This window comes from Pituophis catenifer, unplaced genomic scaffold (genome assembly GCF_029215685.1).
Source record: "Pituophis catenifer annectens isolate HBS135680 unplaced genomic scaffold, rPitCat1.0.hap2 SCAF_11, whole genome shotgun sequence".
NCBI classification, from domain to species: domain Eukaryota; kingdom Metazoa; phylum Chordata; class Lepidosauria; order Squamata; family Colubridae; genus Pituophis; species Pituophis catenifer.
In genome coordinates, this window is record NW_027256891.1 from 26182519 (window position 1) to 26194676 (window position 12158).

Here is a 12158-nt window from a genome sequence, read left to right on the forward strand (position 1 = left end):
CTGGTCCTTCCTTTCTTTATTACTTACTTACCTACCTACCTATCTATCATCTATCTCAAATCGTAGGAAAGTTTCTAATCCCATTTCTTTCTTCTTTTGGGTGGGAGGGGGGGAAACCGAGGCAAAGCTTTTGGTCTGCTTGAACCCGACATGAATACGACAAAGGATTCCGGCTTCTAACCTTTCCTGCTTGTTTGTTTTGTTTTGACAGAACCACAGCTGAAAGGCATCGTCACAAAACTTTACAGCCGGCAAGGATATCATTTGCAGATGCAAGCAGATGGAACCATTGATGGAACGAAAGAGGAAGAAAGCACATACAGTGAGTTATATTGTTAGACACACAAGAGCCCGTGTGGTTTGTTTGCACAATCTGCTAAGAGTCCATATGCACGGGTGTTTTTCGAAGGCTGGGCTCATTTGGGAGGGACGTCATCGCTGCGTTCTTGTTTGCTGTTCAACCTGCCGAAGGAGAGAAACACTTAGATGCTAGATAAAACTGCAGAAGTACTTCTGCTTCCTGCAAAACTGGCTCAAATGTTATCTCCATGGATATATCTGGATGAGTTCACCATCAGTTTATTTTGGGTTGGGCTTTTTAACGATCCGATTAGGAAGCGTTCCTTTCCCGTTTCATTTTTACCTGACTTAAAACCCTACGGCTATTGTCATTTCAGAATCAGGAGAATTCAATGCTCCCACTTCTGTGGTGGTGGTGATGATGGTGGAAGCAATTAATCCTGGGGGCCATTTTGTTTCCATAAATCCTGAGGTTCCGTTCCATTTGTCTCCCTTCCCCTTCCGCCGTGTTACGGTGTGCAACGGAGCATTCGTACATTTCAGTAAATAGGACGTGTATGAATTGGGGGGAAATAACCTTTTGAGTGTGGCGGTGCACAGATTAGGAAACTATTTCAATTCTTCCCCTCCGATGCAAACCTTCATTTACGGGTTTCAAAAAGAGGAGATTATCGTTCTCACCCCCAAATAATACATGGCTTGAAATAGAACAGTCTATTCTGGCTTCTAAAATTCAGAACAGAGATAAGATGGCCATCTCTTCTGCACACACAAAAAAATGTTTCAAATCTTTTTTTTTCCTCTTCTCTGGTAAAGATGACAGTGGGATTTCTAAGAGGCCCAACAGAAGTCTGTATCCCAAACTGAGATTAGGGGAACATCTTCAGTTTTTACCGTGTTTCCCCAAAAATAAGACCGGGTTTTATAGTAAATTTTGCTCAAAAAGATGCATTAGGGCTTATTTTCTGATTAGGTCTTATTTGGGAAGGGAAATACGGTACTAAATGCATCTATCTGGCTGACAATCTTAACTGGGGCTTATTTTGGGGGTAGGACTTATATTATGAGCATCCTGCTAGGGCTTATTTTCCGGTTGGGTCTTCTTTTTGGGGAAACAGGGTATTAGGGGGTTGCATGTTCCAGTAGAAAGTAAAGAGCCACCAGATTTGTGGGGACTTTAGGCAAAATGCCTTCTCGGCTACCTTTAAGGATTTTCAGAAGATTCGGTGACAGAGAATGGCTGATTCAATGCTGAAGGTTTCATCTTTAGTTCCTACTCCTGTGGAAAGGATGAGGAATCATCTCATGAAAGGTTGAAGAGCTATGGCTGTCAAAGGGCAACCTGGAATCTCAGATCTGCCTGCAATCCATCCATGCACCTATCCATCCCTCCCTCCATCCATCCATCTATTGATCCATCCATTGTTCCATCCATTAATCCATTGATCCATCCATCCTTCTATCCATCCACCCATTGATCCATCCATCCATCCATCCATCGGTCCATTTGTAGAACAAGAAACCACTCTAAAGTTTATGGAATGATTTCCTAACAATCTGAAGCAGGAAATAGGCAGCAAATGGAACCAAAAGCCTTAAAATAGGGTTTGAACACAATTTTAAAAGTCTAACACGCACACAGCCCAAAAAAAGTTTTAAAATACCTCCAAAAATCTTGGAGAAATGCAGAAAACTGAGTCCAGGCCTTTGATCTTGCCCCTTGTAGTGTGTGCCCAGTCACTGCAATTTTGACAGTACCGTTGGATGGGAAGCCATACCCCCCATCAAATACGACTTCAAACGTTCCTAATTTTTAGCTGCTCAGTTTTGGCACTGGAGGAGTTTCTGCTGAAAATTCTTGGTCTTTATCTACAGCTTCTCCGGAAAGTTTGACAGCAACGTACGCAACTTTGGCAACTGCTAAATAATAGGTCTTGATGTTACATGAGCTTCACCAGCCAACATCGCTTCCCCTGCCCATCAGTATGAAATACTGCTGAAAGGTTTGCAGTATGGCAAGGAATTTTGTAGGGTGGAACTGTTAGTTTGGACAGCTACGTGGTGCCTGGGAATGAACCAGCCAAAGCAATCGATTTCTGCAGAAAGGACATTCCTTTAAGATACATCCTGTGAAATATTGGCTTTGAATTGGTTAAAGAACCTTTCTGTGTTGGCTTAGGTGTCCGGTTTTTTTTGATGTAGGAAAACTGGGAAGGCTTGTTCTGTTATTCTATCCTTCTGGCGCTGCTCTTTCTACAATGTTAGAGTCCAATGTAACTAACGGCCATTCTCTTCCACTAAAATCTGTTGGAGATTCAATCTGTTCTCTAAATTAATTAATATATATATATGGATCTCCATAGAGTAGAAGAGAATGCTCAGATTGTTACACGGATTCTAATATTGTTTGGTTGACTTCCGCCTCTCTTTCGTGCTGGTAGCTTGGGGTTGATGGGAATAAAAAATATAAAATAATAAAATAACAGCCTCCCATCCTGGTGACACCACACACTCATCGTCATCCTCTTTTTAATGACCCCAGAATCCCTTGCGGGGTTTAGCCTGGGCAACTGAATGGAGCTAGCAGATTGTTTAATGCCCTTCCTGTCACCAGTGCGCCAAGAGCCTTGGTAGTACAGTGGTCTAAGGCACCCTGTTATTAAGCTGGTTATTAAGACCAGCTGCCTGCAATTATTGCAGGTTCGAATCTCGCCAAGGCTCAAGGTTGACTCAGCCTTCCATCCTTTCTAAGGTTGGTAAATTGAGGACCCAGTTGTGGGGGCAATAAGCTGACTTTGTATACAAAAGGATGAAGGCTATTGCTGAGCACATTGTAAGCCGCCCTGAGTCTCCGGAGAAGGGCAGCATATAAATTAAATTTTTTTAAAAAATGCGGAGTTTTGTTCGGCAGATATACACTCATCGTGCATATCAGAGAGAGAAATATCTGCTTCTACCTAGGATCGAACTCACAGCCTCCTGATTGTGAGATGAAAACTCCACCTCTAAGCCACTGCACCTGACAACGCACACTCATACCAGCCATTTAAGGGGCTCCATCCCGCTCTGGGTTCCCCAGGCCCACTGGCAGAGCCACATCTTCAGGGCCTTCCAAAAGAGTGAGGGCCAGTCTAATCTCCAGGGGGATGATGTTCCAGAGCCACCATGGAGAAGGCTCTTCTTCTGGGTTCCGCCAGCTGTATCTCCTTAGGAGACGGGACCCAGAACATTCCTTGCCTCCCCGTTCTAGTAGGTCAGGTAGATGTGACCGGCAAGAGATGGTCCCTCAGATAATGCCCCCAAATGGAAGACTCTGCTGTAAATCTTCTTTAAAGGAGAATATTTGTAGCTCAGGGTTGAAATGAGGTGTCCTTGGTGCTCTCCCAGCTGGCTAGTTTCCTTGCAGACATTTCATGACCCTTCCTAGGTAACATCATCAGTTCTGCGTAGTAAGGAGTGTTGTTTGCTGTCGGTTATTGACAGCAAACAGCCCTCCTTACTAGAACTGGTGATGTTACCTCGTTTGCAAGAAAACTAGCAAGCTCAGAGAGCACCAAGGACCCCTTTGTTGTGACTGAGGCCCAAATAGTGATTACCAAACACAATTCAGTCCTGAACAAACTTATTTTATTAAAACAACTGAGAATGAATTCATTCTCAGCTTAGTCCAAAACAAATTCTTCATAACCAGTCGGTCGGCCTTATCACCAACCTTTGATGTCTTTGGCAACCGGCCAAAGGCTTTTCTTGGCAAAAAACCCTCAAAGTTCAAGAGATGCTGACAAGAAGCACTGGAATCAACGTTGCTTTTCTACAAAGAACCCAACAGCTCGTTGCTGCTCTTTTAAGCCTTATGAGAGTGGCCAATCATCTCCTGGCCTTACTCCAGAGTTGTCCCTTTTGCTTCAGCTGCTCTTGCCTTCTGGCAGCTCTTCACATGCGTGTACTAGGAACAGGCTCCTCCTGTTCCTCTGCCTCTCTGTTGTCAGCCTCTGGAGGCTCCGGAGTCCGCGCATCGCTCCCCGATGGCCCTGGCCCCATCTCTGCCTCCGATGCGGAGCCATCATCCGGGGCTTCCCCAGCCTCCAGGACTGGCCCATGTTCCTCCCCAGCCTCCTCACTGTCCGACTCCACTGCCAGGTCTGCTGGCAGACCACAACACCCTCATAAACCTTCTTTGTGGTTTCTTGGGAGCCTTGGCTGAGGACACTGGGAGTTGTAGTCCAAAATATCCTGAAAGCCGGCCGATTAGTTAGGAAACACAAGATGTATTCTATAGTTAACTTGATCCAGAAAAATTCTGGTTCAATTCCCAAGGAAATGCTTGACATGCTTGTCAAGACCGTGTGAACTTTGCAACACGCACCCAAAAAAAAAAAATATCCTTTTCTTTCTTTTTTCTTCTACAAGCATGACAGCATTTCCCGTTGATGGGAAAATCTGGTTTTGTTTCCGCAATTCAGACCGAGGGACTAACTTTTTTTTTTCCTTTTCCTTTTTCTCCTAGCTTTGTTTAACCTCATACCGGTTGGTTTACGAGTTGTGGCTATCCAAGGCGTTCAGACAAAGCTGTATTTAGCGATGAACAGTGAAGGCTACCTGTACACATCAGTAAGTGTCTCTTTTGTGTTGTTGTTGTTTTCCCCCAAATGGGATTGTCTGCCTTGCATTGGACCCTGAAAGAATACAGGCATCCCTTGGCTTACGACCCCAAAATTTCTGTTGCTAAGTGAGACATTTGTTAAGTGTGTTTTGCCCCATTTTTAGGACCTTTCTTGCCATCGTCGTTAAATGAGTCACTGCAGCAGTGGTGAAATCCAAATTTTTTTACTACCGGTTCTGTGGGTGTGGCTTGGTGGGCGTGGTGTGGTGTGGTGTGGTGTGGCATGGTGGGCATGGCAGGGGAAGGATACTGCAAAATCTCCATTCCCACCCCACTCCTGGGGGAAGGATACTGCAAAATCTCCATTCCCTCCCCACTCCTGGGGGAAGGATACTGCAACATCTCCATTCCCTCCCCACTCCTGGGGGAAGGATACTGCAAAATCTCCATTCCCTCCCCACTCCTGGGGGAAGGATACTGCAAAATCTCCATTCCCTCCCCATTCCAGGGGAAGGATACTGCAAAATCCCCATTCCCTCCCCATTCCTGGGGGAAGGATATTGCAAAATCTCCATTCCCTCCCCACTCCTGGGGGAAGGATACTGCAAAATCCCCATTCCCTCCCCACTCCTGGGGGAAGGATACTGCAAAATCTCCATTCCCTCCCCACTCCTGGGGGAAGGATACTGCAAAATCCCCATTCCCTCCCCACTCCTGGGACCAGCCAGAGGTGGTATTTGCCGGTTCTCCGAACTACTCAAAATTTCCGCTGCCAGTTCTTCCGAACCTGTCTGAACCTGCTGGATTTCACCCTTGCACTGCAGATGTTAAGTCAGCAGCATGACTCAATTGTTAAGGGACTCTGGCTTCCCTATTGAGTTTGTCGGTCAGAAGGTCGCAAAAGGGGATTGTGTGACACACACACACCTCCCGGGACACTGCGACCGTCGTAAATGTGAATCGGTGGCTGAGTGTCTGAATTTTCATCACGTGATCATTGGGGATGCAGCAATGGTCCTAAAGTGTGGGGGGAAAAGGGTTATAGGTTCCTTTTTTCAGTGTGTTGTCACTAAATGAATCATCATAAGTCGAGGACTACCTGTAGAAATTGGCCAACCATTTGACCAGGATGGTATAAGCTCTATAAGGTGTCTTGCCTTGGGCAGTTGGGTTGGACTAGTAGACCTCTAAGGTCCCTGGCAGCCCTAGGATTAAATGTTCTGCACTCTAAATTCCATGTTTCTTTTAGAAGATTTAGACCGTGCCTCTAAATCTTAGTTTATTCAAGTATATTTATCTGGAGAATGCCAAGGAATATATTGAATTAATGTTGAATCCTTTGCCGTGAGGTTGACTTCTCTGCTCACCTTGGCTGAACTGCGGCAGTTTAAAAGTAACAAAGCAGGAAAATGTCATAAGCTCATACGAATATTATTTCCACTTTTTTATGGCTGCGAGTTAGGACTTAAATAAGCGTCTGCCGTGGTCGGAAGGAGGCATATGAGATATTAAAGAGATTTGTCCGATAAGGCTCTGACAGGCTTCATCCAGACAGGCAATAAGCAGATTCGTGGTTTGCTTCTGATCTGATGTTCAGAGGATATTTTGTGTGGCGTTTGATCTTGAGATCTTTCTTCTTATATCTTTAATAAAGAACGTTCAATCATTTTTACTTGAGGATGGAGGAAAAGGTAGAAGGGAAGGAAGGGAGGAAGGAGGGAGGGAGGGAGGAAGGGAAGGGAAGGAAGGAAGGAAGGAAGGAAGGAAGGAAGGAAGGAGAAAGAAAGAAAGAAGAAAGAAAGAAAGAAAGAAAGAAAGAAAGAAAGAAAGAAAGAAAGAAAGAAAGAAAGAAAGAAAGAAAGAAGAAAGAGCGAGGGAGCGAGAAAGAAAAGGGAAAGAAGGAGGAAGGAAAGAAAGGGGGAGGGAGGGAGGGAGAAAGAAAAAGAAAGGAAGGAAAGAAAGAAAGAAGAAAGAAAGAAGAAAAAGAGAGAGGGAAAGGGAGGAAGGAAGGAAGGAAGGAAGAAAAGAAAGAAAGAAAAAGAAAGAAAGAAGGAAGGAAGGAAGGAAGGAAGGAAGGAAGGAAGGAAGGAAGGAAGGAAGGAAGAGCGAGGGAGCGAGAAAGAAAAGGGAAAGAAGGAGGAAGGAAAGAAAGAGGGAGGGAGGGAGAAAGAAAAAGAAAGGAAGGAAAGAAAGAAAGAAGAAAGAAAGAGGGAGGGAGGGAGGGAAACAGAAAAAGGAAGGAAGGAAGAGGAAGGAAGGAAAGAAAGAAAAAAGAAAAAGAGAGAAAGAGAGGGAGGGAGGAGGGAGGAAAGAAAGAAAGAGGGAGGGAGGGAAACAGAAAAAGGAAGGAAAGAAAGAAAGAAAAAAGAAAGAAGGAAGAAAAAGAGAGAGGGAGAGGGAGGAAGGAAGGAAAGAAAGAAAGAAAGAGGGAGGGAAACAGAAAAAGGAAGGACGGAAGGAGGATGGAAGGAAAGAAAGAAAAAAGAAAAAGAGAGAAAAAGAGAGGGAGGGAGGAAGGAAGGAAGGAAAGAATGAAGGAAGGAAGGAAGGAAGGAAGGAAGGAAGGAAGGAAGGAAGGAAGGAAGGAAGGAAGGAAGGAAACATCTTTAAAGGGTTGCCTTTCTTGAGATATTCAATTTCATTCATTCATTTTATGGGTGACTTCTAGAAGGAAAAAAAACACACACACAATGAAGGGCCGAAGCCTGAAGCCAGTAAATCTGGATGTTGCAAACGTCTGTTTAAAAAAAGAAATTTGGTTTAATGTTTGCTGTTTGTCGCCCACTCGGCCATGCCCGGCTGACCATTGGCTCTTCAGCCTCGCCCACCCTGATCTAGCTTGCGGTGTTATAAAGAAGACGGCAGGGCAGGTTTGGGATGAATTATTCATGGCATCTTTTCGTTTCTGGAGAAGAAGCTAGCATTAAATTACAACCAGTAAATATGAAAGCTGGTGGCGTAGAGTTAACGTGTTGGACTAGCCTCCAGGAAACCTAAGCTATCTTTAGCTACGCAATTCCCCGGGTGATTTTGGGCCAACGACCGACTGTCTTCTCGGCTCAACCAAAATCACCCTGAACACAAAAGACAGGCTCAACTCTCATTAATAAACAGGTTAAAATAAAACTGATCGTCCCCGTCTAGGCCGTCTCTCTTTGTCGTGAGATCTCCGAAGAAAGAGCCAACGGGATTGTTGGACAGCAGACGTTCTCTCCTAGAAACCTGGCTTCAAATGAGCTTTTAGGGGTAAAAATGAGAGCTTGAATTGGGCTTAGAGACACGTGTGAATCCCGCATACGGGGGAATAGAATTGGGGCCACCGAGGGAAGTTCAGAGAATTCTTTTTATTATTATTTTTTTGCTTTAATTTATATGCCGCCCTTCTCCGGAGACTCAGGGCGGCTCACAATGCGTTAAGCAATAGCCTTCATCCTTTTGTATATTTATACAAAGTCAGCTTATTGCCCCCACGAACTGGGTCCTCAATTTACCAACCTTAGAAAGGATGGAAGGCTGAGTCAACCTTGAGCCTTGGAGAGATTCGAACCTGCAGTAAATTGCAGGCAGCTGCTCTTAATAACAGGGTGCTTAGACCACTGTACTATCAATGCTTTGGATCCTGCCTTGGGCTGTGATGTTCAGATGTTCCTCAGAAGGGGTCAGGCTGTTTTCCAAAGCGCCCGAAGACCAGACAAGGAATAATGGATGGAAACTGATCAAGGAGAAATTCAGCCTGGAAATAAGGAGGAACTTTCTGAGACCGTGAGAACAATCAACCCGTGGAACAGAAGTTGCCTTTGGAAGTTGTGGGTGATTTATCACTGGAGGCTTTCAAGAAAAGGTTGGACTGCCATCTGTCAGAAATGGTGTAGGGCCTCCTGCATGGGCAGGGGGTTGGACTAGATGACCTCCAAGGTCCCTTCCAACTCTTGTTAATCTGTGATCAGAAGTGGCCCAAGACAGGGGATGTCCCCATCATTCAAATGAGTGACTCCAGCCCCGGATTTTGAAGCCGACCATGAAGGAAAGTGCTGGGTTTCTCTTTTGAATCTTGCTTGTGACCTCCCCAAAGGCCCGAGAGTTGACCTCAGCTACCCCCAACAAGGCTGAGGTTCTCAAACCTCCAGGGAGATGCAAGAGCTGGCTTTTCCTGCCCTAACCTTGTAAGCCGGCTGTCTTGCAGAAAAGCATCCTAATAAATAAAAGATCTCAGGAGTGACCCAGCTTTTGGAGACTCCGAAGGAAACGGCTGCCGAGTTGGCTAATTGGAAGAATTTCTCCATTCGGTTCCGTTCCGATGCTTTGCTTTGCTTTGCTTTGCTTTGCTTGCGCCTCGCCTCCAATGCATCACAATTACGAGCCTTCTTCGCACTGGGGGGGGGTGTCTGGGAGGGTGGGGCAGGCAATCGAAAACAGCCATCCCCGGAATTGCTGATCTCTAAACAGGCTGGAGGAAGAAGCTGCGGCAAGCATGCGATCGGATGGATGGATGCGTGGGTGGGTGGTGGGTGGCCGGAGGAATCGGTCTCTTGACCTTTCGGTTGGCTAGAAATTTCTCCCTTTGCCGCACGTGGCAAACCCCAAGGGTGATTTTTCATGCAGGAGAAGTGGACGGAGGCAGCAAAGCATCCATTGAAGCACCTCTGCAGTGTGGATTGAGGGTTGTGTTGTTTGTTGCTCCGTGCTTCGCTGCATTGAAAAAGAAAAAGAAAAACCTGTCTGATCTGTAATTAAGCGGTCCACAAGGAAGACAATTTTAATAGAAACTTCTCCCTGATTGACTCCCTTCTCCTCTCCTCTTCCTCTTCCTCTTCCTCTTCTCTTCTCTCTTTTTTTCTCTTCTCGTCTCTACTTCTCTTCTGCTCTATTCTATTCTATTTTATTTTATTCTATTATTATTCTATTCTATTCTATTATTCTATTCTATTCCATTCTATTCTATTCTTCTAAATTCTATTCTATTCTACATTCTCTTTCCTTCTCTTTCTTTCCCTTCCCTTCCCTTCCCTTCCCTTCCCTTCCCTTCCCTTCCCTTCCCTTCCCTTCCATTCCATTCCATTCCATTCTATTCTATTCTATTCCATTCCATTCCATTCCATTCCATTCCATTCTATTCTATTCTTCTACATTCTATTCTACATTCTCTTTCCTTCTCTTTCTTTCCCTTCCCTTCCCTTCCCTTCCCTTCCCTTCCCTTCCCTTCCCTTCCCTTCCCTTCCCTTCCCTTCCCTTCCATTCCATTCCATTCCATTCCATTCCATTCCATTCCATTCTATTCTATTCTATTCTATTCTATTCTATTCTATTCTATTCTGAATCCTATTCTATTCTTGTCTTGTCTATTCTACATTCCATTCCCTTCCCTTCCCTTCCCTTCCCTTCCCTTCCCTTCCCTTCCCTTCCCTTCCATTCCATTCCATTCCATTCCATTCCATTCTATTCTATTCTATTCTATTCTATTCTATTCTATTCTATTCTTTTTTCTTATGCTCTATCACAATACCTCTTAACATCTTACAGGTAGACAATAAAACAATAATGTAACCATCTGCAGTGCAAAGAGTCTACCTTTCTCTTTTTAGACTTTTCTTTTAATCCAGCCTTTATTACTTGATTAACTCAAGGCAGTGAACACACCTAAGCCTCCTTCTTCCTCCTGTTTTCCCCACAACAAAACCCTGTCAATTGGGTTGGGCTGAGAAAGAGGGAGTAACTCAAAGTCACCCAGCTGTCTTTCACGCCTGAGGCAGGACTAGAACTCACAGTTTCCTGGTTTCTAGCCAGGTACCTTTATCAGTAGACCAAATTTTTCCACACACACACACACAAAACTTTACTTCTTGACTCTGGGAGAAACAGAGTCCAACTCCTAATTGGAAATCCAGAACTCTCTGGATAACTCAGATAATCTTTGGACCCTTGTTAGTATAGTTGTGAAGATTGTGTGTTGCCTCTCCACCCTAGGCCAACAGCAGCTATCCATCCGCAGAGAGGTCCCAAGAGGACTAGCAATGCAGAAGTTGTTGTGTTTTGTGCCATTCCCTTGAGTCAATTAAAAAAATAATAATACCCATGACATGGAATGTAATTGCCAGCGCTGAAAATTCCCCGTTGGCCCTTGACTTGACTTCAGTTTTACTAATCAGTCTAAAAGCCGAGGGAAAATCAGGGATGTTTCTACTCACATTTGGAGACAGAATAGATTTTCCCCCTCTTGGTTGCCTGGGGATGGGTAGACTACAACTCCCAGAACTCCTAGTTGGGGTGGCCCACTGGGAGATTTGGGGGCGGGGAAGCAAAACTCAGGGGCCACATAGTTGGAGAAAGAGCTGACTGGGAGAAAAAAGAGCAGATAGCAACCCTGTAGGGTAGAGCAGATCTAGAAACCAATGCCATGTGTTCAAAACTACTTTTTATTGTAAAGTTGTAGTAGCACAATCAGAATAACAGCGTTGGAAGGGATCTTGTAGGTCATCTAGTCCAAATAGCCCCCACTCACCCAAGCAGGAGACTCTACACCATTTCTGACATAGGGCAGTCCAGTCTCTTCTTGAAAGTCTCAAGTAATGAAGCTCCCACAACATCCGAAGGCAACTTCTGTTCCATGGGTTGATGGTTCTCACTGTCAGAAAGTTCCTCCTCATTGCTAAGTTGAATCTCTCCTTGGTCAGTTTCCATCCATTATTCCTTGTCTGGCCTTCAGGTGCTTTGGAAAATAGCTTGACCCCCTTCCTCCTCTCTGTGGCAGCCCCTCAAATATTGGAAGACTGCTATCATGTCTCCCCTGATCCTTTTCTTCACTAGACTCTCTCCAGGTCATGGAGAATTGTGTCTCAGATTGTCCTCCTGGCTAGCGTCTTTTACACTTCAAGCACAAAGTTCAGAAGCGGTTTCCATGTGGAAACAAAAGTACATTCTTTTCTTTAATCAAAATAGTCAATTTTGACAGTTCAGCCAACTCCAACTTCTGCAACCATTCGTCCATTTTTGTGCATACAACAGTCTTGCTGCTGTCAAGAACTTTCCGTGCGCCTTTGGCGTTGAGTCATGCCGGCCACATGACCACGGAGATGTCTTCGGACAGCGCTGGCTCTTCGGCTTTGAAACAGAGATGAGCACCGCCCCCTAGAGTCGGGAACGACTAGCACATATGTGTGAGGGGAACCTAGCAGAAGGGTGGGAGGAAGTGGGATCGATTAGACTCAGGATAATTTACAGGAAGAGAAAGACCAAAAGAAAAGGAGGGAGACCGGAT

The 12158-nt window shown here is 45.0% G+C and overlaps 1 protein-coding gene across 1 annotated transcript in view; it reads left to right on the forward strand.

The window, feature by feature from the left end:
* The window catches only part of FGF13 (fibroblast growth factor 13), a 36134-nt gene that overhangs the window by 5882 nt on the left and 18094 nt on the right, over window positions 1–12158 (forward strand). Inside the window, exons 2-3 of the mRNA XM_070951895.1 lie at window positions 212–322; window positions 4808–4911. Coding sequence (XP_070807996.1) covers window positions 212–322; window positions 4808–4911 — 215 coding nt within the window. The remainder of the gene's footprint in view (window positions 1–211; window positions 323–4807; window positions 4912–12158) is intronic.